The 25,558-nt window shown below is 55.5% G+C and overlaps 15 protein-coding genes across 15 annotated transcripts; 7 read left to right on the forward strand and 8 right to left on the reverse strand.

Annotated features, from left to right (window-relative positions):
* Nucleotides 1-610: 610 nt before the first annotated feature.
* CC84DRAFT_771002 (uncharacterized protein) lies at nt 611-2,288 on the forward strand. Its single transcript, XM_018187372.1, has one exon. It carries the CDS (start codon nt 783-785, stop codon nt 1,905-1,907), a length of 1,125 nt encoding a protein of 374 aa, XP_018036857.1. The 5' UTR covers nt 611-782; the 3' UTR covers nt 1,908-2,288.
* CC84DRAFT_765620 (uncharacterized protein) lies at nt 2,075-2,957 on the forward strand. Its single transcript, XM_018187364.1, has one exon. It carries the CDS (start codon nt 2,242-2,244, stop codon nt 2,899-2,901), a length of 660 nt encoding a protein of 219 aa, XP_018036858.1. The 5' UTR covers nt 2,075-2,241; the 3' UTR covers nt 2,902-2,957.
* CC84DRAFT_770651 (uncharacterized protein) lies at nt 2,958-4,395 on the reverse strand. The gene is made up of 2 exons (XM_018187370.1): nt 4,079-4,395; nt 2,958-4,028 (listed from the first exon to the last, which is right to left on the reverse strand). Exons 1-2 carry the CDS (start codon nt 4,123-4,125, stop codon nt 3,014-3,016), a joined length of 1,062 nt encoding a protein of 353 aa, XP_018036859.1. The 5' UTR covers nt 4,126-4,395; the 3' UTR covers nt 2,958-3,013.
* A 271-nt stretch (nt 4,396-4,666) lies between these two features.
* CC84DRAFT_1187376 (RabGAP/TBC) lies at nt 4,667-7,226 on the reverse strand (the record flags this gene model as incomplete). The annotated part of the gene is made up of 6 exons (XM_018180924.1): nt 4,667-5,236; nt 5,309-6,227; nt 6,274-6,770; nt 6,830-6,988; nt 7,040-7,151; nt 7,204-7,226. The coding sequence occupies 6 exons, from the start codon at nt 7,224-7,226 to the stop codon at nt 4,667-4,669; spliced, it is 2,280 nt and encodes a 759-aa protein (XP_018036860.1).
* A 205-nt stretch (nt 7,227-7,431) lies between these two features.
* Nucleotides 7,432-8,761, reverse strand: CC84DRAFT_1164754 (SOH1-domain-containing protein). The gene is made up of 3 exons (XM_018178552.1): nt 8,297-8,761; nt 8,109-8,242; nt 7,432-8,052 (listed from the first exon to the last, which is right to left on the reverse strand). Exons 1-3 carry the CDS (start codon nt 8,366-8,368, stop codon nt 7,914-7,916), a joined length of 345 nt encoding a protein of 114 aa, XP_018036861.1. The 5' UTR covers nt 8,369-8,761; the 3' UTR covers nt 7,432-7,913.
* A 640-nt stretch (nt 8,762-9,401) lies between these two features.
* CC84DRAFT_1091903 (Pal1-domain-containing protein) lies at nt 9,402-11,211 on the forward strand (the record flags this gene model as incomplete). Its single annotated transcript, XM_018174420.1, has 3 exons — nt 9,402-9,426; nt 9,520-9,794; nt 9,889-11,211. The coding sequence occupies 3 exons, from the start codon at nt 9,402-9,404 to the stop codon at nt 11,209-11,211; spliced, it is 1,623 nt and encodes a 540-aa protein (XP_018036862.1).
* A 1,055-nt stretch (nt 11,212-12,266) lies between these two features.
* CC84DRAFT_1187379 (uncharacterized protein) lies at nt 12,267-13,707 on the forward strand (the record flags this gene model as incomplete). Its single annotated transcript, XM_018180925.1, has 3 exons — nt 12,267-12,410; nt 12,509-13,244; nt 13,292-13,707. 3 exons carry the CDS (start codon nt 12,267-12,269, stop codon nt 13,705-13,707), a joined length of 1,296 nt encoding a protein of 431 aa, XP_018036863.1.
* Nucleotides 13,708-13,847: 140 nt separating this feature from the next.
* On the reverse strand, nt 13,848-15,375 carry CC84DRAFT_1146686 (uncharacterized protein; the record flags this gene model as incomplete). The annotated part of the gene is made up of 3 exons (XM_018176566.1): nt 13,848-14,871; nt 15,148-15,175; nt 15,237-15,375. Coding segments are annotated over 3 exons (1,191 nt in total), but the record flags the coding sequence as incomplete, so codon positions are not given.
* Nucleotides 15,376-15,588: 213 nt separating this feature from the next.
* Nucleotides 15,589-17,046, forward strand: CC84DRAFT_1164759 (uncharacterized protein). Its single transcript, XM_018178553.1, has 4 exons — nt 15,589-15,720; nt 15,779-15,802; nt 15,858-16,371; nt 16,421-17,046. Exons 1-4 carry the CDS (start codon nt 15,652-15,654, stop codon nt 16,867-16,869), a joined length of 1,056 nt encoding a protein of 351 aa, XP_018036865.1. The 5' UTR covers nt 15,589-15,651; the 3' UTR covers nt 16,870-17,046.
* Nucleotides 17,047-17,097: 51 nt separating this feature from the next.
* CC84DRAFT_1164760 (uncharacterized protein) lies at nt 17,098-19,991 on the forward strand. Its single transcript, XM_018178554.1, has 2 exons — nt 17,098-18,362; nt 18,410-19,991. Exons 1-2 carry the CDS (start codon nt 17,157-17,159, stop codon nt 19,838-19,840), a joined length of 2,637 nt encoding a protein of 878 aa, XP_018036866.1. The 5' UTR covers nt 17,098-17,156; the 3' UTR covers nt 19,841-19,991.
* On the forward strand, nt 19,923-20,814 carry CC84DRAFT_784537 (uncharacterized protein). Its single transcript, XM_018187373.1, has one exon. The coding sequence runs from the start codon at nt 20,006-20,008 to the stop codon at nt 20,714-20,716; it is 711 nt and encodes a 236-aa protein (XP_018036867.1). The 5' UTR covers nt 19,923-20,005; the 3' UTR covers nt 20,717-20,814.
* CC84DRAFT_1205979 (uncharacterized protein) lies at nt 20,681-22,020 on the reverse strand. The gene is made up of 2 exons (XM_018182005.1): nt 21,347-22,020; nt 20,681-21,220 (listed from the first exon to the last, which is right to left on the reverse strand). Exons 1-2 carry the CDS (start codon nt 21,633-21,635, stop codon nt 20,805-20,807), a joined length of 705 nt encoding a protein of 234 aa, XP_018036868.1. The 5' UTR covers nt 21,636-22,020; the 3' UTR covers nt 20,681-20,804.
* Nucleotides 22,021-22,210: 190 nt separating this feature from the next.
* Nucleotides 22,211-23,305, reverse strand: CC84DRAFT_1259679 (ornithine cyclodeaminase; the record flags this gene model as incomplete). Its single annotated transcript, XM_018184930.1, has 1 exon — nt 22,211-23,305. The coding sequence occupies one exon, from the start codon at nt 23,303-23,305 to the stop codon at nt 22,211-22,213; it is 1,095 nt and encodes a 364-aa protein (XP_018036869.1).
* A 712-nt stretch (nt 23,306-24,017) lies between these two features.
* CC84DRAFT_1217712 (uncharacterized protein) lies at nt 24,018-24,407 on the reverse strand (the record flags this gene model as incomplete). The annotated part of the gene is made up of 2 exons (XM_018182920.1): nt 24,018-24,311; nt 24,360-24,407. 2 exons carry the CDS (start codon nt 24,405-24,407, stop codon nt 24,018-24,020), a joined length of 342 nt encoding a protein of 113 aa, XP_018036870.1.
* Nucleotides 24,283-25,041, reverse strand: CC84DRAFT_1164763 (uncharacterized protein). The gene is made up of 4 exons (XM_018178555.1): nt 24,960-25,041; nt 24,775-24,907; nt 24,360-24,725; nt 24,283-24,311 (listed from the first exon to the last, which is right to left on the reverse strand). The coding sequence occupies exon 3, from the start codon at nt 24,657-24,659 to the stop codon at nt 24,429-24,431; it is 231 nt and encodes a 76-aa protein (XP_018036871.1). The 5' UTR covers nt 24,660-24,725; nt 24,775-24,907; nt 24,960-25,041; the 3' UTR covers nt 24,283-24,311; nt 24,360-24,428.
* Between the last annotated feature and the right edge of the window lie 517 nt (nt 25,042-25,558).

The raw sequence follows: 25,558 nt of genomic DNA on the forward strand, positions 1-25,558 counted from the left end.
GGGGCGGGTGTTGATACGGGTGGATTGAATCAATGAGTCGGCTGGACACGGAAGGTGCGCCCGTCGTGACAGCATCGAGTGCGCGCACACATCGTCCGCCGAGTGCGAAGTCGTCGACGATGTGCCAGCAGCAGCGTGTCGCAGCGGCGCCGTGCGGCTGTCGAGGGAGCCGTGCCCTGTTTTGCGAGCGCACACCGAGACCGACGGTGGCTTGGTCACGAAGCGTTGGCTGCGCGCGCAGATGACCACCAGACCATGACGCTGCCTCAACTGTGGCTGCCGTCACGACCCCGGTCGCCCCTTCCCTGAGTGGGCCCCGGCGCCTGGCCAATGGGGTGCGCGGCCGCACCGAGCTGGCTTCCGTTATCATCTCCTGTCTGCCCTGCATCTTGGTCAGACCTGCAACGCACAAAGAACTGACTGCCTCGCAAAGAGACTTGAATAGCATACCTGAACGAACAAAGACGCACATTCACCTGTCGTCAACCTCCCTGCTCGCGCGCAACCACCCCGTCGCTCGCACCCGGCCGTCCTCGCTCGCAGATCATCGCCGATCGCCTCGGAACGCCCAAGCAAGCAACTCGCTGCAGCTTGCGCTCAACAACAACAACAATCGCTGCAACCGCCCGTACTCGCGTCCTTATACCCCGTAGACAGCCCTCGCTGTCTCTCTGCCAACTTCTTCGCGCGCTGCTGCCCTCGATCAGACAGCGCCTTCCCTGAGTCATCGTGTCAGCTGCTCCTGTCATTCCGTCCCAAATCCCGCAAGCCTGACCGGAACCATGGCTGCTGTCGCAACCCGCCAGCCCATCTCCAACCTCGCCGTCGCCTTCGCGAACCGGTCGGCCACTGCAAATATACCCATACCACAAGATGGCGGACTCGCCTCCGCCATGCCGACGCCTCCAAGCTCCATCTCGCCAACCTTGCCGGCGCAAAAGGGCCGCCCTGGCCTGCCGGGCGCCGTGAGGTCGCCTTCGCCGCTGTCTAGGGACATGGACATCGACCTCGACGATGCGCTCGAGCACGCTGCCGTGCAGGACCAACCTGCTCCGGCGCTCTCCAAGGAGGCGCTCGCGGGCTTGGACGCGACGCGCCAGATCACCGCCATCATGCTGGCCAAACACCATCTGCCTGGAATTATTCTGGGCCACGGCGCCATGCCCATCCGCGAGATGATGGCTCATCTCACCCACTCCGTCCCCGGCTTCTCAGGCCTCCCGCCCTCCAAGGCTCGGAGGTTGGTCGTTGCTGCGCTGGAACATCGCGCTGGCGGCGGACTTCACGGCGAAGTCAAGTTTGAGAAGGTTGGCTGGGGTCGGTGGAGCGTGGCTGGACACTCGTCGCAGGCGAACAGGGGAGTCCCTATCGGGGCGCACGGCGCGTCTCACCACGGCATGACTCCTCCCGCGAGCTTGGACAGCCAGGCTGGTCTCCACATACCCAAGAACTTACGTCATGGACGCGACGACTTCGTCGGAAGCTGGGCTGCTGGCTCCCCCGATAGTCGCGATGAAGACATGGCGGACCAAATGTCCCTGGACGGCTCGGAGACGAGCGAGTCCGACACATCTGGAATGGATCTGGGCAACGACATGGACGATGAGACGGACGAAGAGGACTGGTCTGCCGTTGGACCTGAGGCACTTCGACAGAAGCGCCAGCCCACGCGCCCCGTCTACCGCGACTACAACTACCTTTCCCGCACCTTCCGCTCAGCTTCTGCACAATCTGTGCCTCAATCCCTTGCCGCGAGGACACCCACTCCGGCCCTTAATTCTGCTTCTTACACTGCATCCCGTGGAACTACGGGCACTCTTCCTGCATCTATTGGCGTTACTGGACCCCGAGGCCAACTCGCCGAGCGTGAGGCTATCGAGGCATTGATTGCCATGGGCTCCATGTAGCCGGGGCGACCTCCGAATTGGCGTTCTTCTTGATATTGATCGGTCACGAAAGGCCTACGACGCGCATGATACTCCTCGGTTTTCGATGTTATCATCGACGCGGCATGAAAATACTGGCTTTTGGGTTGGAATTCTGGGCTTTCCTTGCTTTTACGTTTGTCATACCCCCTCACCGTTGCTTTGAGAAGATCCGTCAAGTGCTGATGCGATCCATATTTGGGTTATTCTGGGTCTTTTCACCGTCACCATTCTACGCTATTCTTTACACATTTTCCCTTCTTCAAACTCTTTACTAAAAACCCGCTGGGGCATTAAGGAACAGCAAGGAGGAATCATGGTTCACCTTTGTAATGAGCGCTTCCCGAGACATGTTCGAATGAGCACACGTCACTTGGCAGGCTTCAACGCTGGCATCGGGCAACGACACATGGAGGTTCTTCTGTGCATCCGCATCTTGCTACTACTTTTGCATCACCATTTTTGTATATACCTTTTTGAACAAACACTCTACTCTCTGGCAACAGCCGGCGCTGCGAGTCGGAGGATGAGATGTGCGCTGCCGGGCAGCAGCGCGAGTGCGATCGAAGCCTCCAATGAATCTAATACACGCTGCAGCGGCTGCCTGAACGGGCGGCCGCAGGCCCGTGGTCCTTTATTGGAACATACGTATGTGCCTTTGACTTGTGCGTGTTTTGTGATGCTGACAGTGGGCGCGGCATGGTACATTACACGTGCGTTTGAACACGACTCAAGACTTGGATCATGTCTTGGGTTGCACGATCCGTCGCCGTTTCCGTTTGGCAGCTCCAGTGCGTACACAGTACGTCACAGGAAGTCTGGCCCCGTCTCCACAGCCTTGCCGTGCCTCGTCGCCAGTCAACTCGACCAAGTGGCGAAACCCCGCAGTGCCCTTGTCATTGCCGCGCCGCTGATCTCACGGCGTGGGCACAGCTGTGTGAGGGATACCGCTGCAGCCGCGGCGGTATGGGGTTAGGGTAGGCTGGGTGTGTAAGCGTGGTTAGTATCCATGTGTAGTTGGAGAATCGGGTGCAAGGACCGTGGGTAGCCGAGGCGAGGCGTTGGGAGCAATGGCTGTCGGGCTTGGCTCACGAAATGCCTTGCTGTGGTGTTGCAATACGTCGCGTTGATATGCTCCTGTCTATACTGTGCACATGTGTAGGCACGGATGATGGGCATGTGCTTTGGAAGTGCAGCTCAGCTCCGAGGAGCTGAGCAGGTAGCATGTTTACAGCCTCCATTCGGTCAAGGTTTATAGCTACGCCCTGGCTATTGCGCGCTGGACATGTGCTCATGTCATGCCACGATATGGCATTGCATCCTAGCCCATGGCATGAGGTGAGGTGACGTGACGTGACAGTGAAACCGCACTCGCGGTACGTAAGAACGCGGGAGTCTTGTTTGGCCGACGGCCCCGGCTGGCTTCTATCAGCTGTACAGTCAACCGCACTCATTTGTACACAGCATAGACAAAGATCCGGTCCTCGGGAGAACAGATGCTCTGTTGAGTCCCTTGACTTGGCAGGTACACATTTGCTCCCGTGTACAGTAGTGTGGTGCACTCCATGCAGGGCACGTACGGCATACCGAGGGACAGTAGCTCTTGCCAGAAGCCGCGGACGCGTTGAGCGTCGGACCGGTGGGTTTAGACGTCGATATGTTATCGGTGGTATCCACTTGCCATATCGAAGACGTCCTCGTCGAAACGGCAGTCCACTGCTCGAGCAGCCCTCCGAGGATTCCTCCATGCGTGATGGCAGTGTGTCACTCCCCGCGAGCTCGCCACTGGCCACCAACTGCCTCGCAGCAATCCCTCTCCTTTTGCTTGCTTTCCCACCCAAAGTTCGCACCGCACAACTCCCGCAAAGGCGCCGCCTCCGCCAGCCATCCCTGTTTGAGCAAGTTCCGTGGGGCCCCCCGCCAAAGGCGGCAACGCGCGAGCCCTGAGTGAATTGTGCGGGCGGCCAGCCCTGGCGCAGCCCACTCTTGCTGTGCGGTTCTCCAATCGCAGAGCAGAGCGCCGTAACGCTGGGCGTCGCAGTGAGAGGCAGCGGCGCGTGCCGAGCGCCGTGCGCGCGCAGATAAAGACCCCGCCTACCCCTCCTTTGAGCAACCATCAGCAACGAACAACAACAACAGACGTACACACATACATACCTTTTTTTCTCCTCCCAAACCAAAGAATACTCTTAGCAAACATGCCTGGCTGCGGAACTGCTGGATGCAACTGCGCCGACTGCGGCTGCGCTCAGGGAGCCTGCAACTGTGGAAAATGTGTGTTCCCCGCTCGCATCTCCTGACCCTCCGAGCCTTGCGCTGACATCTCCATAGAAATCCCCCACGTCTCTTCACCATGACGGCGGTTCGTTTTCCTTGAAAGACAATTCGATTCGACACATTTGTCCTTGATACTCGGCATTTGACTGTCTGTCCCTACGGCCGCACACGATGCGAAAACGACAACAAGATGCGATACCCTTCGTCTCCACTCTTTGGCATATAGTTGATGAGCATGGAGGGCTGTTTGCTCTGATCTGGATGCCTGATTCGATTCATGGAATGAATAAGTAAATCAAATAAACAATTCTGGCGGACTGCGTGCGTCCCTGCGAGCTAGATTGTGACGTGTCATGCGAAGTGAGATCAAATGAAGTGATGTGAATGGAAAAGCAGGAAGTGTGATGCTTACTAGTTCGAACATATGTATAGATGGCTTTGGGTATCGCCCTCCTCTATCGGTCTCACATCACTGCGTCTCTCTTGCCCACATCCTCCAGATCAATGACCTCCTCTTCGACCTCGACCTCCGCTTGGCCCTTCCCTTTGATCTTCCCATTCTTGTTGCCCGTCTTGCTGCTGCTGATGCTGCCTCGGCTGCCGCGACTGCCTTTCTTCTCTGGTACCGGTGCTTCGGCTTCATCTTCGTCACCGAAAAGGAAACCTTTGCCTTTGAGCCTTCGCTTCTCGTCTGACGCGAATGCCGAATGGGCAGCACTCGACGCAAAGGTCGACGACGCGGATGTAGAGTCCTGACCAAGCATCCATGAGAAGTTGGAGGATGCAAGCGTAGGACGTGCGCGTGGCGGTTGGGCTGAAAGTTTCGATGATGCAAATGATCGTTGTGGTGAGGTATGGAATTGCGGGGAGGTAGGTTGGGCGTTCGGGGCAGGCGAAGGAGGCTGCGCGGTTGAGCCAGACGACGTGGGTCGTGATGCGTTGGGAATCGGAGGGGCGCTTGCTGTTCGTTCGGGGAGTGCTGCTGGAGCGGTAGGTTCCGGTGACAGTAGGGTGGCAGCTGCGCTGGCCGTGGCCTAGAGGATTAGTAAAGTTTTCTTCATGTTTGAAAGCATCTTCTCGTTGCCGTAGAAAGATAAGGAACTCACTGCTTCTTCAGTTGTTTCGTCTACCGGCAGCGGTATCGATGAATCTTCAAGGTAGACTTGAACAAACTGTACTTTCGCAATCGCAAGGCTCAGCGCTTCTATCGAGTTTTTCTTCGACTGAGCGGAGTCGTTGCTCTCTTCGCTGCGCTCCTTATGGTAATCCCAAAGCTCGCCCACCGCGCTTTCCAGCATCTTTGCAAGATTCTTGCTCCTCCTTTCTAAAATCTCGATCTTCTTCAGTGCATTTCCAGATTGTGCACGTGCCAATACAGGTCTCGCGTTGGGTATTGCTGGTTGTGCTGGCTTCCGATATTCCCGTCCACCCGACCTTGGTGTCGTGTTTCCAGAGATGGTTGTAGAAGGCGAGCCGGACTGAATGGCCTCGGCATGTTTTCTGACCTCACCAACCGCATCGCGAATGGCTTTTCCGACACCCCACTGCGAGCCTCGCTCAAGCACATTCTTTGCTGCTCCCTGCAGGAGCGCTTCAATGCCTGCACCCTGCTGGGTCACGAACGCCCTGGGCGACCCTATGCTGCTTCTCGAGCGATGTGACGAATTAAGGGATGGTGATGAGGGCAGTCGTATAGCCGGTGGAGGAGACCCGTCCATTACCGGAGCCTTCTTCCCATACCGCGAGATGATTTCTGCTCCACCCTCGGGTGTTAGGTGGTCTCTGAGATAGAGCGCGTCTTTGATGAATGTGTATGCAGGTGCACTGGGCTCAGGGTATCTCAGCAACAACGTAAATGCTTCATTTGTATCTGCAGCCACAAGATCCCAGCGGACCCGTAGCAGCATGGCGACAGAAATCATATCGACTAGCTCGAGGGTGGAGTCGATGGCGAACAGCGCATCCCATACGTTTAGAACATCGTCGAGGGGAAACTCGCGACCGAAAAGTAGCCTTATCCAGCGCCTGAGTAATGTTAGTGACATCTGTGATGTGGAAGAGCAAAACGTACAGAAGGAATATTTGTGGGACAATCTCAAGCTTCACCAAATGCGAAGCCAACTCTGGGTCGGCTTTTGGGAGATAACGTTCAAAGATTTTCGCGCATCGCACAAGCATTGGTGTTTCCTTAGAAGAGAGGTCAGGGTCCGCTGGTGCGTAGAAAGACATGGCGGTCTGCATGATCAACGAGAACAGCGTGAAGGTATCGTGCTCCATGTAGTTCGAGTCGAGCATGTCCACCATTATCTGGTCTGCTTCTTTCTTGTCGGTGCCTTCCATATCCACTGCGTCTCTTTCTATGACCCATAGTATCGGCGCCAGTATCTCGTGCATTCCCTGTCGGTATCCCACGTTCGGGTGCATCTTGCACCACACGAACAGAGTGTCCAACATCATGTTTTGCGTGGCTGGTTGCCGGAAATATACGTTGTCTGGCATGCATCGCTCGATATCCTGGAAGATCTCCGCGCGGAGTGTCTCGTCTGACCGGAGGGCTGTCCACGGTGACTTTCAAGGCTTAGTAGAGGTCAATACGCGACATGATAGGCGACGGAAGGTAAATATACCTCTTCATGTTCGCTGAGGGGATCGACCGCGGAACCCAACTCATCCGGATATTCGATTCCTCGGAGGTAGTGCGAGCGAAGAGATGCGTAAGTGGAACGCGACTCCACGATGCGGGCGGGCCATGACGAGCGATCGAGGGTTTTGAAGAGGAGGAAGATCTGGATATGCGCTTAGTATTGTTTTCAGCTACCAAGCGCAAATCCGAGTACCTTCCAGCATACGGAGCGCAAGCCAGCTGTGATCTGCGGCTCTCTGTGCGAAGATACCGCTATCTTTAGGTCTGTGAGCGAGTGGAAATCGTCGAGCTGGCGCCAATGTTTCCTAGACACGATCAGACATGTACTTGGGCGCGATTTGGAGAGAAGACGCTTACTCTGCTTCGGCAATGCCTCTCATAGTGGAAGAGACGCAGTCCGGGAAGGGTAGAAGCAAGAGGGTACCCTGATGTCAAGCTATGTTGCGATTGCGACACAACACTGACGTGGGGCGGAGCTAGGCCCAGCCAATCAACATCACGTGGCACCGTGTCGCCATGGGCCGGCGGCTAGCCGAGCTCCAAACCCGGCCCTTGCGAGTGTTTGGATCATAATGGTGGCTATAGCGAGTCGTTTCAATGTCTCGGAAGAGTAATGAAATTACATGTTGTGATCATGGAACGGCAGGCAAAGCCACGTTCGCCAGACGCACAACGCAGCAAGCACCGGACATGCCTATGTGCAGTGTGTATTGATAGCGCATCTAAATATCATTGAGCCGAGAGACAATGCAGTTGGGTTTCCCAAATCGACCAGAGACAGCGCATCCAGCAAGGTACGAGGCCTACATCAGCCTCACCCATCCCAGCCTGGATCGCAGCCCTGACCATGGCCCTGACCCATTGATTGCCAACAACCCACCGCTACTCACGACTGACCTTCCGCAATCGTCCCCCTGACAAGAGGCCATGGCCTCCTTCCTCTGTTGACATCAACCGGGCCAAGAGTTCCTCCAATAGCGCTGGCAGGGCGCTATTGGGTGACTAAGCCTGTCGTCCCACGTTTCTGATAGAAGAGGACCAAGTCGACCGGAATGCGATGACGCAGCTCAATCCTTGTTGTTGGGAGGAACTGCGTTCTTGAGGCCTTCCACAGTCATGTACTGAAAGAGGCCGGGATTCAAGATGTCGGTGCGGAAACGTTCCTGCTGGAGCAGCTGCAGTGCTCGGAGTGTTGGTCCAGGATGGCTGCACCACATGATCAGTCATCTACGCTATTGGCGATCGGGCCCGTGAGCACGTACTGGAGAAATCTAGAGTACTTCGGGTCCTTGAAGTACTGGAGGTAGCCGAGGTAGGCCACGAAATCGGGTTTGTCGAGGATTTTTTGCTGGGCTAGGTAATTGAGATAGGCGGGATTGGCAAGGCACTGCACGAACTAAGGGAGATCAGTGATGAATAGGGGCAGCACGTGGGCCTGGTTCGGACGGACCTCGAGCTCGAGCTCAAAGCGCGAAAAGCCTCCGTAGCGGGGGACATGGTCGGGTCCGTCGGCAGAAGCCATGAGTGAGTGGCAGACGGCGCTGCAAGTGTTCGCGCTGGCGACGGTGCTGCTGTGACAACAACGAGTGGCCGGCTGCTCGCTGAGGCTCTCGGTGTGCGTTTCAGGGTCTGTCCAAACTGCGGGGGCGACGGCAAGCCTATGCCTGTTCGAGGGCTGGAGGTGAATTAGCCTGGAACCGCGCTGCTGAGGCCACAACAACCGTGCGCACAAGAGCCGTGGTCGGGCGGGCCCTGTTGACAGCAGACGTGGCCGGTGTCGAGCACAAAAGTAAACAAAGGGAGATGCGGGCGTGTGACGGTGGGTGACTGGACGCCGATGGCAGGCTCTGTGGCCGATTTCAGTACTGAAGGACGAGCGATGCGGTGATGTCTGGCTCTGCTTTGGCAACCCCTGCGCTACCCATTCCCCCACAGCAAAGGCTCAATCATACGGGCGATTTCGTACAGATCCGGCACAGCGCGTCGAATTAGAAAATCAGCTGCGGCGCCACCAGCGCACAGTTCCCCTCAGTCGACAAGCCGCGCCTGCAATAAGTCAGGGCTCTACCCCAGCGCCGGACTGTGAAGCTCTTATTTACATATTCCACGGCTGCCAGCCAGCCTGTTGCTGCGACCTGCCCGCCAGTCTCCCCGTCCCCGTACATTATCTCGTACATCCTGCGGCACCTCGCGCCGCCCTCGACGCTGGCAATTACTCGGGCTGCACATGCACTAGCCGCGTCTACCACAAGATCACCGCGGCCTTCACACACCCGTCACGCCCAGGAACAGCCTGCGCCCACCCACGAGCTGCCCATCGCCCTAGGCTGTGTAGCCCGCTGCCTGCGAAACACAGCGCCCCTCCTAATCGCCAGTCTTACCCGCGTCCCCTATAGCCTGCCAACTCTTGGGACTCCGCCAGCAGGATTGGCCTTGTGCGTCACCGCCCGTCGCCAACCAACTGTCGCTTGCCCAGCGCAATCTCGCCCACCACCACCCCCGGCTCCCCAGTGTGATTGGGTCCGCCGCGCAGGGTTGCAAGCAGCCGCACCATCATGTTCGCGGAACCGTCAATGCCAGGTACGCTCCTGTCCTTATCGCCCGTTTCACCTACAGAAGCGGTGACGAAACGCCCACATCACAGTCCCCGCCTAACTTCTCCTATTTGCACAGAACGGCGCCCCTCTCCCGGGCTCACACTCGAGCTCAACTCCAAGAATCCGTTTCGCAACAGAGCGACGTCGCCCGCCATCCCTTCGCCCGCCCTCCAGACCCCAACGAGCGCAGGCAGCCGGCCCATGTCCCGCAACCCTTTCCTGCAGACCTTCGAAGCCGAGTTCAACAAGCAGGCCCAATTGATCGACATGTCGGCCACGATGAAGGAGTCGCCCAAGAAGGCGACTTTTGGCGACGATGCCAAAGACCTCTTTGTACGTCCTTGTTCCTTCGTCATAAGCGGGTCGTGCTGCGTTGCACCAGCAGCTGCACCACTTTCCTTTTCCCATCGCGCTCCCGCAGTAGACACGTTTCTTCACAATCGAGTGTCTGATGGATCGCCTGAGGTGTTTTGCGAGCAAGTTCGCTAATTTCCCTTCCCTGCAACAGGACAACCTCACGCTTGACGATGGTGAGAAGAAGCGAGGCCCAGCTCCCCGAGGCCCACCCCCTCGCAACGGCGCTCCCCCCGAGCCACGCCACCGTCCGTCTCGCTCAGACGAGGAAGAGCGCGAGAGGCGACGAGACGACAAGCGCGACGACCGACGTGATGACCGACCCCGTGGCCCTCCCCGCGGACCTCCCCGTCCCTCTGGAGATCGACGAGGGCCTCCGCCGCGGGGCAGCCCACACAGGAGGGAGCACAGCAGGCGACCGCGCCGCAATTCCGAGTCGTCCATGATCGACAAGGGCTCCTTGGATCCGAATGAGGAGCGTCGGCGCAGAGAGCGTCGTAGAGAAAGGGACGAGCGCGCCCGCGACGGCAAGTCTCGTTCGACAAAGGTCCGCAAACCCCACGGCCTCGACATCATCGACAAGCTGGATGTCAGCGGCATTTACGGCCCGAGCATGATCCATCACGACGGGCCCTACGATGCTGTGCAGCCCCACCGCAACCGCGAAAAGGACAAGCGCGCCCCCATGCATGCGTTTCCCGCTGGATCAGCAAACAATGCACTTGGCGGATCTGGCCCGGTGAACGACAAAATTGATCTGGACAAGATCCACGGCCGAGGTGCCGAAGGTTTCACTGATTTCGGTGGAGCTGCCAACACTTGGAAGCGTCCAGAGCTGGAAGGGCGCTCGTTGACATTCGGTCCCAAGGAACGTGAGGACATCGTTCACGGCGACCCAAGCGTTGGTCTGGGCACATCGACTTTCCTCGAGGGCGCACCAGCATCACGCACTGCCATCCAGCAACGCGAGGCTGAAAACCAGAAGAGTTTCGCAGAAGGTGGTCTTGGCCGGAAGAAGTCGATCGCCCAGCGTTTCCGCGGCTTGAACCAGCCGAGACGAGATTACGGCGACAGGCCCCGCATCACATCTCCTGAAGCTCGGTACGGAGGCGGCAGCCCCAATGGACCTCTGACCACAGGAGGCAGCTTGACAAGCAGCAAGAACGAGAGAAATCCCTTCTTTGATGATTACGACCAAGCCTACGACAAGAAGGGCGCCGCGATCAACGTAGCCCAGCAGGAAGGGGTAACCTCACCCACTTCTCCCGGAGGCCGCAATGCTTTGACGCGTGCCATAACTGCGGACAGCATTGGCTCACCGGTTGAGTCGAAGCCTCAGAGCGGCGGTGGATTCCTCAACCGCGTCAAGAGTTTGAAAGGCGGACGACGCCCGCGACCTGAGCGCCCTACCTAAACACCACACGATGCAATCGGATAATCATTTCTGATTTAATATGCATAATGACATCCGCACACGCAACGGCTGCGCCGAGCACCTACTGCCGGCCAGGCCCCATTGATTCTCCCATCACCAAATCGGAAAAGGAGCACGCCACACCGGCGCATACCATGACGGACATTTCTCCCATCGTCAGTCGAACATGCCACACCGCTGGGTTGGAAACGGCATAGAGTAGCATTGGAGGGCAGTTTGGATATGGATATTTTGGGTGTACATTTTGGACGGAGAGGGATGGGCGTGATTCAAAACGGCACCTAGGAACAACTCGAGTCGAGACGCACGTTGCGAAGGGCGCAACGGGATTAAACACCACTTTCTCCTTTTAGTCTTTTCTTACTTGCTCATTAATAGGCGTCTATACCGCCTGCGGAATCCTTTTTGACGCGCGCTTGGATGGGAATGGGAGAGTTTGTAGTTCAATGAAAGCATTATGTGCGCTACTGTTGTTAATGTGTGAAGTGCTAAATCAGGAATGTGCATGAGATGAGGTGGCTGTTTGCGAAACGGATCGGCAAGGGATCGTCGTAAGTAGGGCGCTCTAACGCAGGTACGTGACGGCGGGTGTTCCGATGCTTCAGCTGCAGCCCTGGAGTGAAGCTAGACACGAGCTGAGGAGAGCCATGCAAGCCACGTTCCAGAGGCTCGGATGCTGTTCGCTATGGCGTCATGCAGTTGCGAATAAACTCCGTAGTAACAAGTCGTATTCTCGAATCGATATATCGACTCGTATCTGAGGCATTTAGGTGACGGTGGAGCAAATGTTCCAGCACGCGGGTTGTGGACTCGTAGTGTACTCTTCCTCAATGGGAAGACGCGCTAGTCGTGCCTTCCTACCTGTTCCAACGCCACTCAGCCTTCACGGTCCAAGTCTTCCACCCAATATACGAAAGCTGAGATGCTGGCTATACACTATTTCTGATGACGCGATGACGCCCGCCAGGCCCGCAGAACCGCTTCTCGCGAGCGCGGCTATCACCGATGAAGAGCTGGGACGGTCATTCGATGAGATGATCAGCGGAAATCCGGTACTTGCAAAAAGTCAAGGCGTGCTGAAAACGGATTCGAAAAGCATTGATGCGGCGTTCGGGGGCGGGCTGGAAGGAGGGAGAGTGGTGGGTGTGTGGGGGGATGCCGGGGGTGGAGGGGCTGAGGTGGGTTTGCCTAACATTCATACATCCATTCACGTTCCGTATGGATTCGGGCAGGAGATGAGACAGACAATTTTGGTATCCAGCTGATAATTAGCCAGATAAGTTTAGCGCTGCTATCCTCATCGCTGCTAGAGAATCCGCACTCATCGGCTGCGGTCGTGGATACAACGGGCAACTTTGATGTCTTCCGCTTGTATGCGTTCATTTTTGCACGCCTGCAGGACGACGTGGGGATACTTCGCAGTCTGAATGAAGCTATGAGTATGGATGGGCTGGGCGCGGAGGAGGTGGCTGCGAAGGCACTTGATCGTGTGAATATCATGCGGGCTTTTGACCTGGTCGGGGTTATGGAGGCTGTTGGGGAGGTAAGAGACGAGCTGGAGGGACGAAATTTGCAGGCAATAGATGAGGTGGAAGGGGGTTCTGTCGATCCACCAGAAGCGGAGGTAGTAGTTACGGGACTAGGAGAACAACGGGATGCGGAGAAGGAGAAAGAGAAGGAGATGCCGAAGAGGACTTTCGTTGCGGATAGCGACGAAGAAGAGGAATTGCTGTTTGACGACGAGCCAGCGGCTCCGATTTCAACGGATGTGGTAATGACCGAAACATCGCCCACGGAGGAGCAAGACGAGATACTATTTGTCGACGGATCCGCCGACCAACGCGACGATACTTCCCACCTCCCGGCTGTGGTTACTGCCCCGCACGTCCAGCCCACGGGAGCAGAGCAATCACCATCGAAGAGGGATCCTGCACCCGCACGAACAGCCTTCCTGCTCATCGACAATCTCGCGCATGTCGTCAGTCCGCTCCTGCAGAAAGACTACACACAAGGCAAGCAAAATTCCCTCTTTTCTCAGAAGCGTGCTGACATAGAATAGCACAAGCTCTAATCTCTTCCTTCCTCCTCACCCTCTCCCACCTAACCCGCAACCACACCCTCCACACGCTGCTTTCCAACCCCAGCGTGCCACCTCGCCCATCATCCAGAAAGCCCAATCCAAACCATGAGAACCAGCAACAGCCACCACCGCCTTCGATCTTTGCGTCAAACAAGAATGTACCGGCGTTAGTGAGTCTCTTGATACCATACCTGGATCTGTCACTGTTGGTGGAGAAGATGCCCTACAGGAAGGTGGATGCGAGGGCTGTATATGCGGATGGAGAAGCAGTCAAGAGGGCGAGGAAGGGCATTGAGATGGTTAGTGTAATGGAGGTTATGAGTGATCGGTGGGGTGGGAGGGGTGGAGGGTGGGGGACTTTTGTGTGTGGGGAAAGGGGGTTAAGGGATGTGTGATAGATTCGCTCAGACATGCTGTGCGTATTTGCAGTCGAGTATGATACCCCTCCCTACCCCCCAAGCCCAAACACATCATCCCCCCTGTTCTCCACCCAACCCCTCAACGCCCTCCTCTTGACATCCCCCTTCACCCTCCTCCTCGCCTCCAACGCCTCACCCTCTTTCACGTCCTTGTATGCACTCATTTCAAGGATATGGGTTAGAGCAGATATTCCCCCAACAGTCGCAACCCGCACCGCACCCTCCCATAGTCCCCTGCGACAAATCCTACTGGCGCCCCTCGGATCAAACTGCTTGCGTCCCTGCAGTACGCCCCCAATCACCGTCTCCTGCCAGCTCGGCGTCCACACTGCGCTGAGATTACTGCTCACAGCTTTGGATGAAGGAGGCACCATCCGTCGACTCCAGGCAAATTCCCGCGACGTACTGAGAACCGAGAATGGAGACCACCGGTACCCGCCGCCCCACGTAGGTGCCTGCTCCACGACAGGAGCCATGCGGCCGTCGGAGCTGAATGCGCGGGTGCAGGCGGTGTGTACTTGTTGAGAGGCTGGAAGGATGAGGGAGTGCAGATACGCGTTCCGCGGGGAGATAAGTAGGGAGGTTAGGCCGGAGAGGAGCGAGGTCGCTTGTGCGAGGGCGAGCTTGTCGGTGCAGGATTTGGAGAGGGTGGCGGGCGCGTCCGGGCGCGAGGGCTTGCAGCGGACGGCGCCGAGGTGGGAGAAGTGGGTGCGACCTCGCAATGCTGTGAGGACTTCCATTTCTTCGGGATTTGGGAGACATGTGGCAGAGGTTAGATTTGGAGTGGGAGTGGAATTTGAGGAGACGGTTGGCACAGGCGAGGTCCATGGCGTTGCGTCTTCTTGCGCCGCCATGGTTAGCTCCATGCTTGCGTCGCCGCAGGGGGCTTCCGAGCAGTACATGTAAATGCGGATGTCGTCGCGGAGGGTGAAGGGCTGGGGTTGGGAGGGTGTTCGGCCTTCAGGGGTGATCTCGCGGAGGTAGGCGGAGGGTGTGTGGGGAGGTGTCAGAAGGAGGATGAGCTCGTCGAGGAGGAAGCGGTTAAAGGCGCGGATGGCGAGAACTTCGGCGTGCCAGTCGTGCAGGGCGTTACCGTGGGCTAGAGGGAGTTTGTTGGAGGGCAGACATTTCATGCCGGTTCTGGGGGATGTTAGTGTGGTGTTCGAATGCCATTTCTCTTCGATTCTGGAGGTGCTTATTTTCGGCACTCTTCCTTCTTGATATCGCCCTGTTTACATGTTCACTAGACTCTATAATTTTTTGGATTCGTTCGTGCCACGACTACCCTTTTCTCACGATGGAGGTCTCGCCTGATATTCGCTGGTGCTAAATCACGCATGGTACTTTTGGTACATCTAGCTGTACGTAGGAAAATCCAAGCACGCAATATGCAAAGACCAAATTGGGAAGACTCACCCTAACGAAACACAGGACAGCTTGCCATCTTCGCTAGATCATTAGTTCAGCTTACGACAGCGTTACGGAGCATCAATAGTGTGTCGTACGCTTATCGGCTAGCACAATGCCGGCGAGGGGTACCCATTCACGCGCACCGTCGGATTGGGGTCTAGGCTTGCGCTTATCAGGCAGCTGATGGAATGTCGCTAGGACGCAATCCGCGATTGCGTCTGGGTCCGGTGTCATGAGGCGGTACTGAGAGGGTGTCTGGGCGACAATGCCATGGTCGAGGTCGGATGCTGGGAAGAATGCACTTGGTGTTGGACCCAAGAAGACGCGGCCAGTGAGAGCGGAGTTTAGCTTCGATCGTCCGAGCGTCCATTCACCACACTGCACCGCATCCGGGTCGCACTTGTCTAACGGCCGTCATACCTCAGCAAACGCTGATACTTACCACTGCCTATTATAGCCGCGAGCCGCGGCGCACTGCGCTTCCTCCACCATGCAAGCCTTCGGTGAGGGATGTCTCTCAAGCGCTCGGTCGCCTTTGCGACGCAAACGCTCACAATTCCAGTACCCAAGAACCGCCGCGTAAGGACCCACGCCTGACCGCCTGTGCTGGAGGACACTGCAGCTGACAAATGCGCAGCCCAAGTTCGAACTGCACCTGAAAGTGAGCGACTGCTGTGTGTGCTGTGTTGCGCCGGCGAGGGTCTTACTGTGCGCAGATCATCGACCTCAACAACGTCCCGCTCGTCTCAGGCAGCTCGTTCGTGAAATGGCACCTCCCGCACTCGACGGCCGCCGAACACCGCGGCCGCACCGAAAAGCGCCCGATCAAGGACCATAAAGTCAGCTACGACTACGAGGCCAAGCTCGCCGTCAAGCTGGTCGTCGACAAGAGCGGCATGCTGCAGGAGAGCTCCGTGGACTTCGAGGTGGTGCAAGAGTACTCGGGCGGGGGCAAAGCCGAGCGCATCACGCTGGGCAACGTCAAGCTGAACCTAGCCGAATACGTAGAGCAGAGCGAGATGAACAGGGCCGAGGGCGACGAGCCCGGCGTCACCCGGAGGTACCTCATGCAGAACAGCAAGATCAACAGCACGCTCAAGATCAGCGTCTTCATGCGTCAGATTGAGGGCGACAGGAACTTTGTTGCGCCTGCGCTGAAGACGGCGCAGGTGTTCAGCGGGATTGCCGGGATCGTGTCGGGCGAGCAGGGAGACGTCGAGGATGCGGGCTGTAGGTGTTTCCCACGCACAGCCACTACCATATGCTTATAGTCCTGCAGCAACACCTTCTCTCAGTGTCGGGTCTCGAGAAGCTGGGGAGCTCCAAGACATGTACAGACGGACGCTCGCTGCGTACTGGTCTGCTCAGCCAGGAGAGCTCAAGGCGGATGAGTGCATTGAAGACATCTTCTCGGGCGGTGATGGGTGGGGCGATCGTGAGAAGCCATATGACGAGCCACGGCGCATAAGATTTGTGAACGGCGACAGCAGTGGCTCGATGAGCGAGGGCGAGTCGCGCAAGGGAAGCAGCACGCTGCGCAAATCACACGAGACTCTAAGACCTGGTGACACGGCATCAAGCCCAGCGAGTGTGCGTGGCAGAGGGAGCCTGGAGCAGCAGGCACACCAGATGCAAGCAGAGGCCAAGCGGGAACGACGCAAGCCGCACCACGAGGTGGATGAGTTTGACGTCCGGGAGGACCTGCGCAGCTGGCGGTTGCCGATGTGATTCTTACACCCAATCAATGCAAGAAAAAGTACTTGAAAATTGCCCCAGCACTCGTCTCCCTATTGACATTTATTCTCACATTCACCTTGACATTCATGCGACTAAGGTTCAGGTGGGGCGACGCGTCGAGGACGGGGCACGTGAACTGGCGCCGGCAGAATCGGTAGGGCTGCAGGCGGTGAACAAAGTTGCGAAGGCAGCGCTCACGGCAAGCGCACCCTAGCCTTCGAGCGCTCCCTGCAGCGACGTGGACCTTCGACTGCCCCAGCACCCGCCGTCCACTCCCTATGCTTGCGCCTCGCGCCTCGAGTGCATTCGTATGCCTGCGCTGCGAGCTGACTCAGGCCCGTTCGCGCCTTGCCGCTCTCCCTCGTCGCGTGCCGCATGCCTCCTTCTCCGCGTCCAGTCGCCGCCGCCACGATGCAGCTGGCGAGGACCATGACACGGAATCGAGACCACGATTTCGCATAAATGCGCAGAGAACGCAGTTGAGCGAGCATCCGCTCGGCATCCGCGTACGCAAGCGGAAAGGAGGGGGCCATCTTCGAGAGACCACCGCGCGTCTCGAGGGTGCCAAAACGCTCGGCGAGGATGCCTCGATCATAGTCTTGGAGGAGTTGGGTGAGCGGAAGAAGCAAGAACTCATACCGGCGCCCCCGCCCCAGGACGACGACCAGATACCCCTCAAGCTCGCCGAGGCGCTTGCTGATGAGCGACCCGCCACTCTCGACGAGGTCGTGGAACAGCTCGACAAGCTGCGCCAGAAGGCCACCAACGACGAAGCCATCGTGGAAGAAGGACACTATGTCAACCAGACCGTCTATTTCAGACTATCAAGCCACCTCTTCAAATCCTTCACTGGCAGGCAGCTCTCGCATTACTATTCGGAAAGAAAGGGCGTGGAGAAAGATCGGGTGCCGCAGGAGGTCAGGGACCGGTTAAAGCAGGATCAGCTGAAGGGAACCGCCAAACGGCCTTCTATGCGCTCTGAATGGACTCCTGGAACGACACAGATAGACAGACGCTTGCCGAGCTTGGACGTCCATTCTCAAAAGAAGCGCAAGAACATTGCCAAGCACCTACTGGTCGACCAGATCCTGCGCGATGTATGGAAGCTGATAATGCTGGAAGAGCTCGAGGCCACTGGCGAGATCGAATTGGCACTAAAGGATTGGCAGCTGGCCATGCTCACTTCGGGAAGCGAATCAGCACTGGATAGAATTGGGCAAAACCGCAAAGCCAGGCTCGAAGTGAACACCGCCGACAAAGTCTTGCGCATCACGGCCGACAAACACACGGCCGAATACGCAGCGAATGATGTAGAGCAACTCCTACAGGCATCAGAAACACAGCGTTTTCACTTCAGCACATGGGTACCGCATTTGGAAACTATCGATGGCGCCGAGCCTACGATTGAACGTGTCTTTCCAGACGACGTCCTGGCAACTGTGACATCCCTGACAGGAGCCCAGCTCCATCGCGTCACGGACAAGGTACGCTCCGTGCCTCGGACAAAAAGACCCGCCACTAACTTAACCAGATTATTGTACGAGCTCTGGATAAAGAGACCATTGCAGAGGCGGTACGATGTCTGATCAAGGTCTTGCCACTCAAAAATCCATCATCCACCACGGTCGACACTACAGCACGAAATGACCTCGAAAGTACAAGTCATTTCAGGCCAATTGTGGTAGAGAAAGAGAGCATTGCCTACAAAGCTCGCAACATCAAGTTCGGCCGCTGGTCACTACCCGTAAAACAAAACATGGGCACGCATGCCACGTCGCCCAATCTTTCACGACGACTGAAAGCTGCACAGGAGCACGTCCTGAAAATGTTTCTAAAGAAGACCCCTCCCTCCCAACGTCCCGACGTGAAATACCCGAAGTGGAACAGACACACAGAGGTCCGATTGAAAGCTCTCTACGGCCATGCACTGCTGCCCCTAGAAAGCCCAAACTCGGAAGCGATATCATTTGTTCCTGCACTACCAGGTCTGTCCTCCCTGTTCACCGACGAAGGCTTCAAGACGAGCTTCACCACGCGACCACTTTTGTGTTATGAGTTCATCGCCCAGCCCGGCCCAAGTAACTACACCTCGGATCTCTTGCCATACAAGTTCCCCAGGCTCATAGCCTACTTCCGGTTCATAGATGGCCAACAAGGATTGTCGAAACTTGTCCTTAGCTTTGATGCTGGAAATCATCAAGTACTACTCCCCGAAGAGGCTGTTGACATCCGGTTCAAGACCTCCCAGAGCATACAAATGAACAATTCTCGACAGGCCCATGACACACGTGAATTACGTGAGCATGTCGTGGCGAATCTGCAAAGTGGCGGACGCATAACCGCCCCAGATATCACTCTGGACATTCCCAAGTGGACGGTCGAAGGAATGGAGTTTGACGGAATCGACGATCTCACCAAGACCAAGTTCCAGTTTGTCGGCGTTACGTTCACCCAGAGTGTTTGGGGAGAGCATGACGGCAACCCGGCGACGTACTCTACGAAACAGAGCGGCAAGCTAGGCGCTAAGTATGGACAATTTGCGACCGTTTACGGGGTAAACCGCTTGGCGAGGCCTGTAGCTATCGATGACCCACCGAACGCGATTAGGGAGTTTGTCGCGAATGCGTTCAAGACGGCAGGCACGATTACCAAAGCTGCTGCCACCAGCCAGGCGGGGCCGAAGAAGCTAGAAATAAAGCCCAAGAAGCGACAGCATTCGGGTGAACGCGTTCAACAGAATCGTCATGCCGTCTCCCGTAGCGCTCGAGACGCAGCCAAACTCGACGAACCATGGACGCCGTCCGATACGCAGATCCCTCAGGCCGCCATGGACGACCCGCATCTGTCCAATATGCTCAATGACCATGCATCCTCAAAAGAGCACATCGACGCGAACCCCTCTCCTAGCCGGGAGGTGCCAACCGAAGAAGAAATGAAACGCAACTTCGGATCTGCGGCCTGAAAAGACAGTATATTAGCATTGTTCCGGCGCGTTCGGTGTAGGATAGTGACCATGGCGCGGCGTTCTGTTTTCTTTTTGTGTATGTATTGCGGGATTGGATAGACGGCTGTACTGCATCGTATTGTACTATTACTGTAAGATACCATACCAATCTACATCATTGTAATGTCCATGGACTGTTCGATCATCCCTGAACCCGTATCCACTACGTCAACACCGCATTCTCCAACGCTACAAACGCAGCAGACCCCGGCCGGTCGGTGTATAAGCTCAATCCACATCACCTGCATCAACTGCATCTTGACCATGTCCCAACTCCATCCCCTGCCGCCCATCGTTCCCCGCCACGCCTCCCGTACCCACGCCTTCTCCGCGCCACACCGTCAACGCAGCCACAACCAGCACCCACAATCTGAGCGCCACATCGTCACCCTTCACACCATCAGACGCCTCCGCCCAGCCCTCCCGCAGTGTCTCATTCACCCGGCCCTACGGAATCTTCCTACCGGGCACCTTGAACGTCGTCGTCAAGAACGCCAGCATCGTCAGCCTAACACGCTATTGCACGGGGTCTTGCAACTGGGCATCGAGATGCATAAGCCACGACTAAAGGGACGTCAGGAGCGCCTGGAAGCACGCGGCCTTGTGGCGTGCGCGGCGGAGCGCGTTGCGATTGATGCGGAGAGCGAGGTACTGGACGTCTTGAGCCACATTCTTCAGCCTCGATTCCCAGTCCTCGCGCGGCGGGTGGAGGTTTGCAAGCAGGGGCAGGTAGGGCGGTGGAAGGGAAGGCGTCCAGGAAACGCCGGGGTGCTTGAAGAAGGGGGGTTTTCCCGGATGAGAGCGAGTACGCGAGGTCGAGGCGGTCGAGTTTAAAGTACAGTTTTGGGCGTGACAGGACGAAGGTGAGGTTGCGCTTCAGCTCTATGATTTTCTGGAGACCCTTGCTATACTGAGTACGAAGTCACTCAAGTCGAAACGGTGGAGCAGGATGCGAAGTGTATGTCGTAGACATAGCGACTTCATACCGGGGAGTATCGTACAAGTGTGATGCTGCGGCGGGCCAGTCGCCGATGATGGCGGAGAGCAAGGCGAGATTGATGACGACGAGAATGGACTCGTCTTCGTGGACGGAGGGTTTTGCGCTCATCTTCTCCCGGAGGAGGTGCAGCGTGGTGCGCAGGTGGAGCAGTGTCTTGGGGCTGGGCTTGCCGTCCCAGGTAGGGCGGAGGTCGGACGCAGCGTTCGAGGCGGTCAGAATGGAGTCCAGGAAGGCGGGGTCGTGGAAAAGAAAGGTGAAGGATGCGTGTTCAAGCATGCAGAAGTCGACTGCGCGATCGAGGGCGAAGACGGAGTGGTTAACAAGGTTGTAGGCGAGGACTTTAAAGACGACCGCCCAAGCATGTCACTCCTGTGTCCGTGGACGAGGTGTAGTTGTGCGTAGAACAACATTGTATGTATGCGGTTGTTCGAGCGAGTGAGGAGGGTAGAGACGAAGATACTTACTGCCCTTGGCCTCAGCATCTATATCAGGTCCCGCAAAGCGCACGAGCGAGAGATCGCTTATCAAAGTATCTGCGGACAGCATGGGAGTCGGAGGCCGCATGGATGTCTGGACCACCTGCATATCCTCCATTGCCTGTTTCTCGCGTCGTTTCCTCTCACGTATCGAGCGGTGGGAGTCCTCACGATTGTTCTTGCCCTGCATGCACCGGCTACGGATCTGTTGGCTTTCCTCAGGCTTGGGATTGGTCGCTGGATCCGACACATGCACGAAGGTGAAGTTGGTCGCCATGATAAAGCAACACCTAGTCAGCCAAGGTAACTCCGTATCGACAGCTGGAGGCAGTCTGAATTTCTATCTCTTTGCAGCTACTGGCTTCGTATTTATGAGCCATTTGGGGGCCAGATATCTCATAGGATGTCATCATCTTGTCATTGCTCAGCCTCAAAACAGTGAAGTTCAGCTTCGAGACGAGAGGTCTGATGGTATTGCTATTGGTGTGGTCGTTTGGGATGGAGTAAAGATTATTTACAGCTCGCGTGGCACCGAGAGGTGCCGAACCAGATTAGTGACTGAATTGGGAGTTGACCACGGTCTGGAACAGTAGAGTACTAGGCCGTGACTTGTGTAGTCAGACAACGACAGGTGTTGCGCTGTCCCTAATGCAGTAGTCCCTCTTACCCCATATTCAACTATGAGACGCCTCGACCAATGCAAGCTCTCAATGACTGACTGTTGATGAGGCTAAAGTGAATTTTATGTTATATACCCCATCTTGACACACAAAGCTACGTGTAGAGTCTATACCATATCTATCGGAGTATTTACTGGTTTTCTTGTCTGTCGAATCGTAGCGCTAAATCTACTCAAAAATCCTCGACCGTCAAGCCAATATTCTTCGATCGAGCAAGCTCCAGGAGTGCACTTCCAACAGCAAGATCCATGATACCGATACCCACGCTCTTGTATATCACGAAACCGTTCTTGAGCCAGTCATCCATCTCAGGCGAACAGTCTCCTTTGATAGCACCCACCTCTAGCCAATTTTCAGCTGCCACCCCTGAGCTGACCAGCTCTCCCGCCTCCTGCAAACATCCCTCTCGACTATCAACAGTGATCGATCCCCGCCAGACCTGGCTCGAGAACTCACCGGATGGATCTGCCACCTTTTTCAACAGCTCAGGGTCAATCTCTGCCATATCAAGGCGATACGAGCCTATAGCAGCGATATACCTAGACTTCTCCCTTGCACTTTCAGACGTGAGAAAGGATGCAAGAATCAGAGGCACCCTGCTGGGAGTGGTGCAGAAAATTACATCAGCCTCCGACACCAGCTTCTCCAACTCTTCGGACTCAGGTTGCTCGACTGCTCCTATTGTGACATGCTCTGGCCACCCCGAATCGCTCGTCAGCGTCTCCACCAGCTCTTGCGCCCTCTGACCCGACCGATTCACGATAGTGACCCGCATGATATCCTTCCCTCTGAGAAGCACCGCAAGCCGCACATGCCACAGTGCCTGCTTCCCCGCACCAAAAACAACAATCTTCTCGGTACGCTTCCGCGTTTTATACAGCAGCATCGAGCCCAGCGCAGTACGGAACGCCGTCAGCTCTGCGGCATTTAGAATCCCGATAGCCTGACCAACGTCATCGCACAGCGTTAACGCGCTCTTCAAGCCGGCCTGGGGTTTCGTGCCCGGCGGGAGGGTGGAGGGATCCGGTGACGGGGCGACTCCCACGATCTTGACGCCGACTAGACTCTCGGTTGTCGCAGGCATAAAGAGGCTGACTTGTCCGGATGGGCGGGTGATCGTTGCGCGGTGCGGTTGGTATTGATGGTCATTCTGGGTGGAGTATTGTATGAGGGCTTTCTCCAGGGCTTGAGTCAGGCCGTCGAGCTCGCCGTGGGATAGATTTTGGAGAATTCGCTGGATATCTTTATCGGAGAGCACGGTGAACATGGTGCTTGATGACTCAAAGTCGATGCGATTGGGTTCTAGTAGAAGACGATGCATGTAGTGCTCTGTAGCTTGAGCAAGCAAGCTATTCCCCGCATCTAGCCGAAATACCCGGCATATACGGCGGCACCCACGTCGAAGCTTGTACGACACCCGACCCCCGGAATTGTGCATTGATCACTGAACAGATTGTGCCGGACACTATTTAGGATGGAAGGAATTTCAATATCTGGGGGCCTATTCCACTCTGTAAAGCTACCATAGGTACAGGATTCTTTTTTCCACATTCTAAACGCCAATTCTGACACCCTCTTTGTCTAAAATGGCATAGATATCTGTCTAGCTTTGGTCCTTCGTCGCTCAACAAAGCGCTTTAAGGTCGCGATAATTGCAAGGCGGGAATGTCTCGCTTGAACGCTAATACTCGCTGCTAGTCCTTTCTGAGATTACGCAGGATAGCCTCCAATGAGTACGCGTATAGGACATGGATACGCCTCTGAGCTTTGAGAACCATTCTCTCGTGCTGAAGCAGGTCCTTCTTGGCCTTGGTCAGCTTCATGTTCAAGGTTCTAGTTTGCGCAACGGTTGGGTTATCTAATCTATCATTGTTTTTTATTAGTAGAAGTATCAACTTCTATTACTGAATGACTTTGTGCTTTGCATTATCCCTCAACTTTTTGAAGGACACCTACTTCTACTATTGTTGTTTTGGGTGCTACTCTGCCAATTTTCCTTTCTCTTGCTTTTGCATACGGGTGAGAAGGGCGCGGTACTTCTTGCGAGTTTTCGTGATATCTTTAAGAGCTCTCTCGAAGCGGCCTGTCAGCCAGTCTTTACCGTGTTTCTCGGCTTCTACGAACTTGTTGTCCAAGAATGCGTCCCATAACGGTAGAAGATCGACTTTCTGTCCAGTCAAGGCCCCCGCGTGACTGAGCACTATTCTTAAATTCATATCAATCTTTTTTAGATTCTCTTGTACGGTATCCATGTAGTGGTACACCGCAAATCCCTACATAATCCGTTAGGAAGGTAAAATGACAAATTAAAAATGACTTACTATACGAATTGCGCTCAAAAACACACTGGACGGAACAATTCCACTCATGGCATCAGTCAAGGAGTCGTTCTATACATTAAGTCCCATGAGGTTCTTGTTCGCCCATAGGTGCTCCTTGAAGGTATTGATCTCTTTGGAACACAACACGAAATTGGTAGGGTTCTCCGTAGATCCTAGAGCTTCGAATACAAGACTATTTAGAGAGTCTCGTGGTGGTTGCGTTCCAAGCTTATACGGTGGCCTAGGTTTACGGTTTCTAATCTTTGAGAGCTGTCCCACCCTTTGAGTCCAATGGTTCATGAAGAATGATTCGAGTTGCGGGTGCAATTTGACTACATGCTCCATAAACATTGGAATAGTTTGAAGCTACGAATGTTAGTCTAGTTGTTATTAATTCACTATTCCATAACCGTACCTCTAGTATATGCTCTATAGCGTACTTTATCGTACTTACTAGTATCCTTGAACTATCTCTAACCTGTGTGCTTCCCAAAAGGGCTGTCTTGAGGTTGAATACATGCACGAGGCTGTTCTAACAGGCTTAGGAACTGTAGAGTTTAGTACTATAGGGATACCCCAACGTCTTAAGAACTAGCTTACCACTAGGCAAATTCGCAGTGACGGTTCGATCACCTCGCTTCCATAACGCATACGGACCAAGAGAATCCTTATTTCAATGAAGCACTGCACCAAAGTCTTGACCACTATCATCTCCGCAATTAATCCATACATTGCATAGAGCAGTCATAGTGTCCATATATAGAACTTGCAACTTAGGGAATATGGTTAGAGTGCCCTTATTTTTGGGCCTTTTGATCGGTTTCGTGGGCTTTAGGGGCTTAGTATCTTTATTTGTCTTATGCTTCTTCAAGCCTTCTTTAACCAAAGTCTCATCCAGTCTTTTTACCTTCGTTAGTTTCCTGGATTTAGCCGGATTTGTCGGTCGAGACCTTCCCCAGGCACGAGGATGGAGAGGGGCATCATTTTGTCTTTCATTGATACAGCTGGCCTTCTGCAGAACTCTATTTTCGTATCTGTTTCAAATTCAGTCTATGTCGTTGATCTGAGAGCTGCTTCATAGACCTGAAATGGTCAAGCGTACATGCATGAGACAGAGCACTTAGAATTATGAAGAAGAGTATAGCCCTGTGCATCATCGTTGGTGCGCTCAAAGACGTGGAAGGTATAGTAGCGAAACG

Source organism: Paraphaeosphaeria sporulosa, assembly GCF_001642045.1.
Source record: "Paraphaeosphaeria sporulosa strain AP3s5-JAC2a unplaced genomic scaffold CC84scaffold_5, whole genome shotgun sequence".
In the NCBI taxonomy this organism is placed as follows: domain Eukaryota; kingdom Fungi; phylum Ascomycota; class Dothideomycetes; order Pleosporales; family Didymosphaeriaceae; genus Paraphaeosphaeria; species Paraphaeosphaeria sporulosa.

Excerpts from the sequence above, each read along its gene's own strand:
- CC84DRAFT_784537 (XM_018187373.1), top strand. The coding sequence starts at position 20,006 with ATGTCCATGGACTGTTCGATCATCCCTGAACCCGTATCCACTACGTCA.
- CC84DRAFT_1205979 (XM_018182005.1), bottom strand. The coding sequence starts at position 21,635 with ATGGCGACCAACTTCACCTTCGTGCATGTGTCGGATCCAGCGACCAAT. Across the intron at positions 21,221-21,346 it reads AGATGCTGAGGCCAAGGGCA|TCCTCGCCTACAACCTTGTT; the intron begins GTAAGTATCTTC and ends TCGTCTTTAAAG.
- CC84DRAFT_770651 (XM_018187370.1), bottom strand. The coding sequence starts at position 4,125 with ATGTTTGCTAAGAGTATTCTTTGGTTTGGGAGGAGAAAAAAAGGTAT. Across the intron at positions 4,029-4,078 it reads GGGAGGAGAAAAAAAGGTAT|GAGGGGTAGGCGGGGTCTTT; the intron begins GTATGTGTGTAC and ends GGTTGCTCAAAG.
- CC84DRAFT_1164754 (XM_018178552.1), bottom strand. The coding sequence starts at position 8,368 with ATGGCTTCTGCCGACGGACCCGACCATGTCCCCCGCTACGGAGGCTTT. Across the intron at positions 8,243-8,296 it reads GCTTTGAGCTCGAGCTCGAG|TTCGTGCAGTGCCTTGCCAA; the intron begins GTCCGTCCGAAC and ends GATCTCCCTTAG. Across the intron at positions 8,053-8,108 it reads AAGTACTCTAGATTTCTCCA|CCATCCTGGACCAACACTCC; the intron begins GTACGTGCTCAC and ends CATGTGGTGCAG.
- CC84DRAFT_771002 (XM_018187372.1), top strand. The coding sequence starts at position 783 with ATGGCTGCTGTCGCAACCCGCCAGCCCATCTCCAACCTCGCCGTCGCC.
- CC84DRAFT_1164759 (XM_018178553.1), top strand. The coding sequence starts at position 15,652 with ATGTCTCTCAAGCGCTCGGTCGCCTTTGCGACGCAAACGCTCACAATT. Across the intron at positions 15,803-15,857 it reads AGTTCGAACTGCACCTGAAA|ATCATCGACCTCAACAACGT; the intron begins GTGAGCGACTGC and ends TACTGTGCGCAG. Across the intron at positions 16,372-16,420 it reads AGACGTCGAGGATGCGGGCT|CAACACCTTCTCTCAGTGTC; the intron begins GTAGGTGTTTCC and ends ATAGTCCTGCAG.
- CC84DRAFT_1164760 (XM_018178554.1), top strand. The coding sequence starts at position 17,157 with ATGCTTGCGCCTCGCGCCTCGAGTGCATTCGTATGCCTGCGCTGCGAG. Across the intron at positions 18,363-18,409 it reads TCCATCGCGTCACGGACAAG|ATTATTGTACGAGCTCTGGA; the intron begins GTACGCTCCGTG and ends TAACTTAACCAG.
- CC84DRAFT_1164763 (XM_018178555.1), bottom strand. The coding sequence starts at position 24,659 with ATGAACCATTGGACTCAAAGGGTGGGACAGCTCTCAAAGATTAGAAAC.
- CC84DRAFT_765620 (XM_018187364.1), top strand. The coding sequence starts at position 2,242 with ATGGTTCACCTTTGTAATGAGCGCTTCCCGAGACATGTTCGAATGAGC.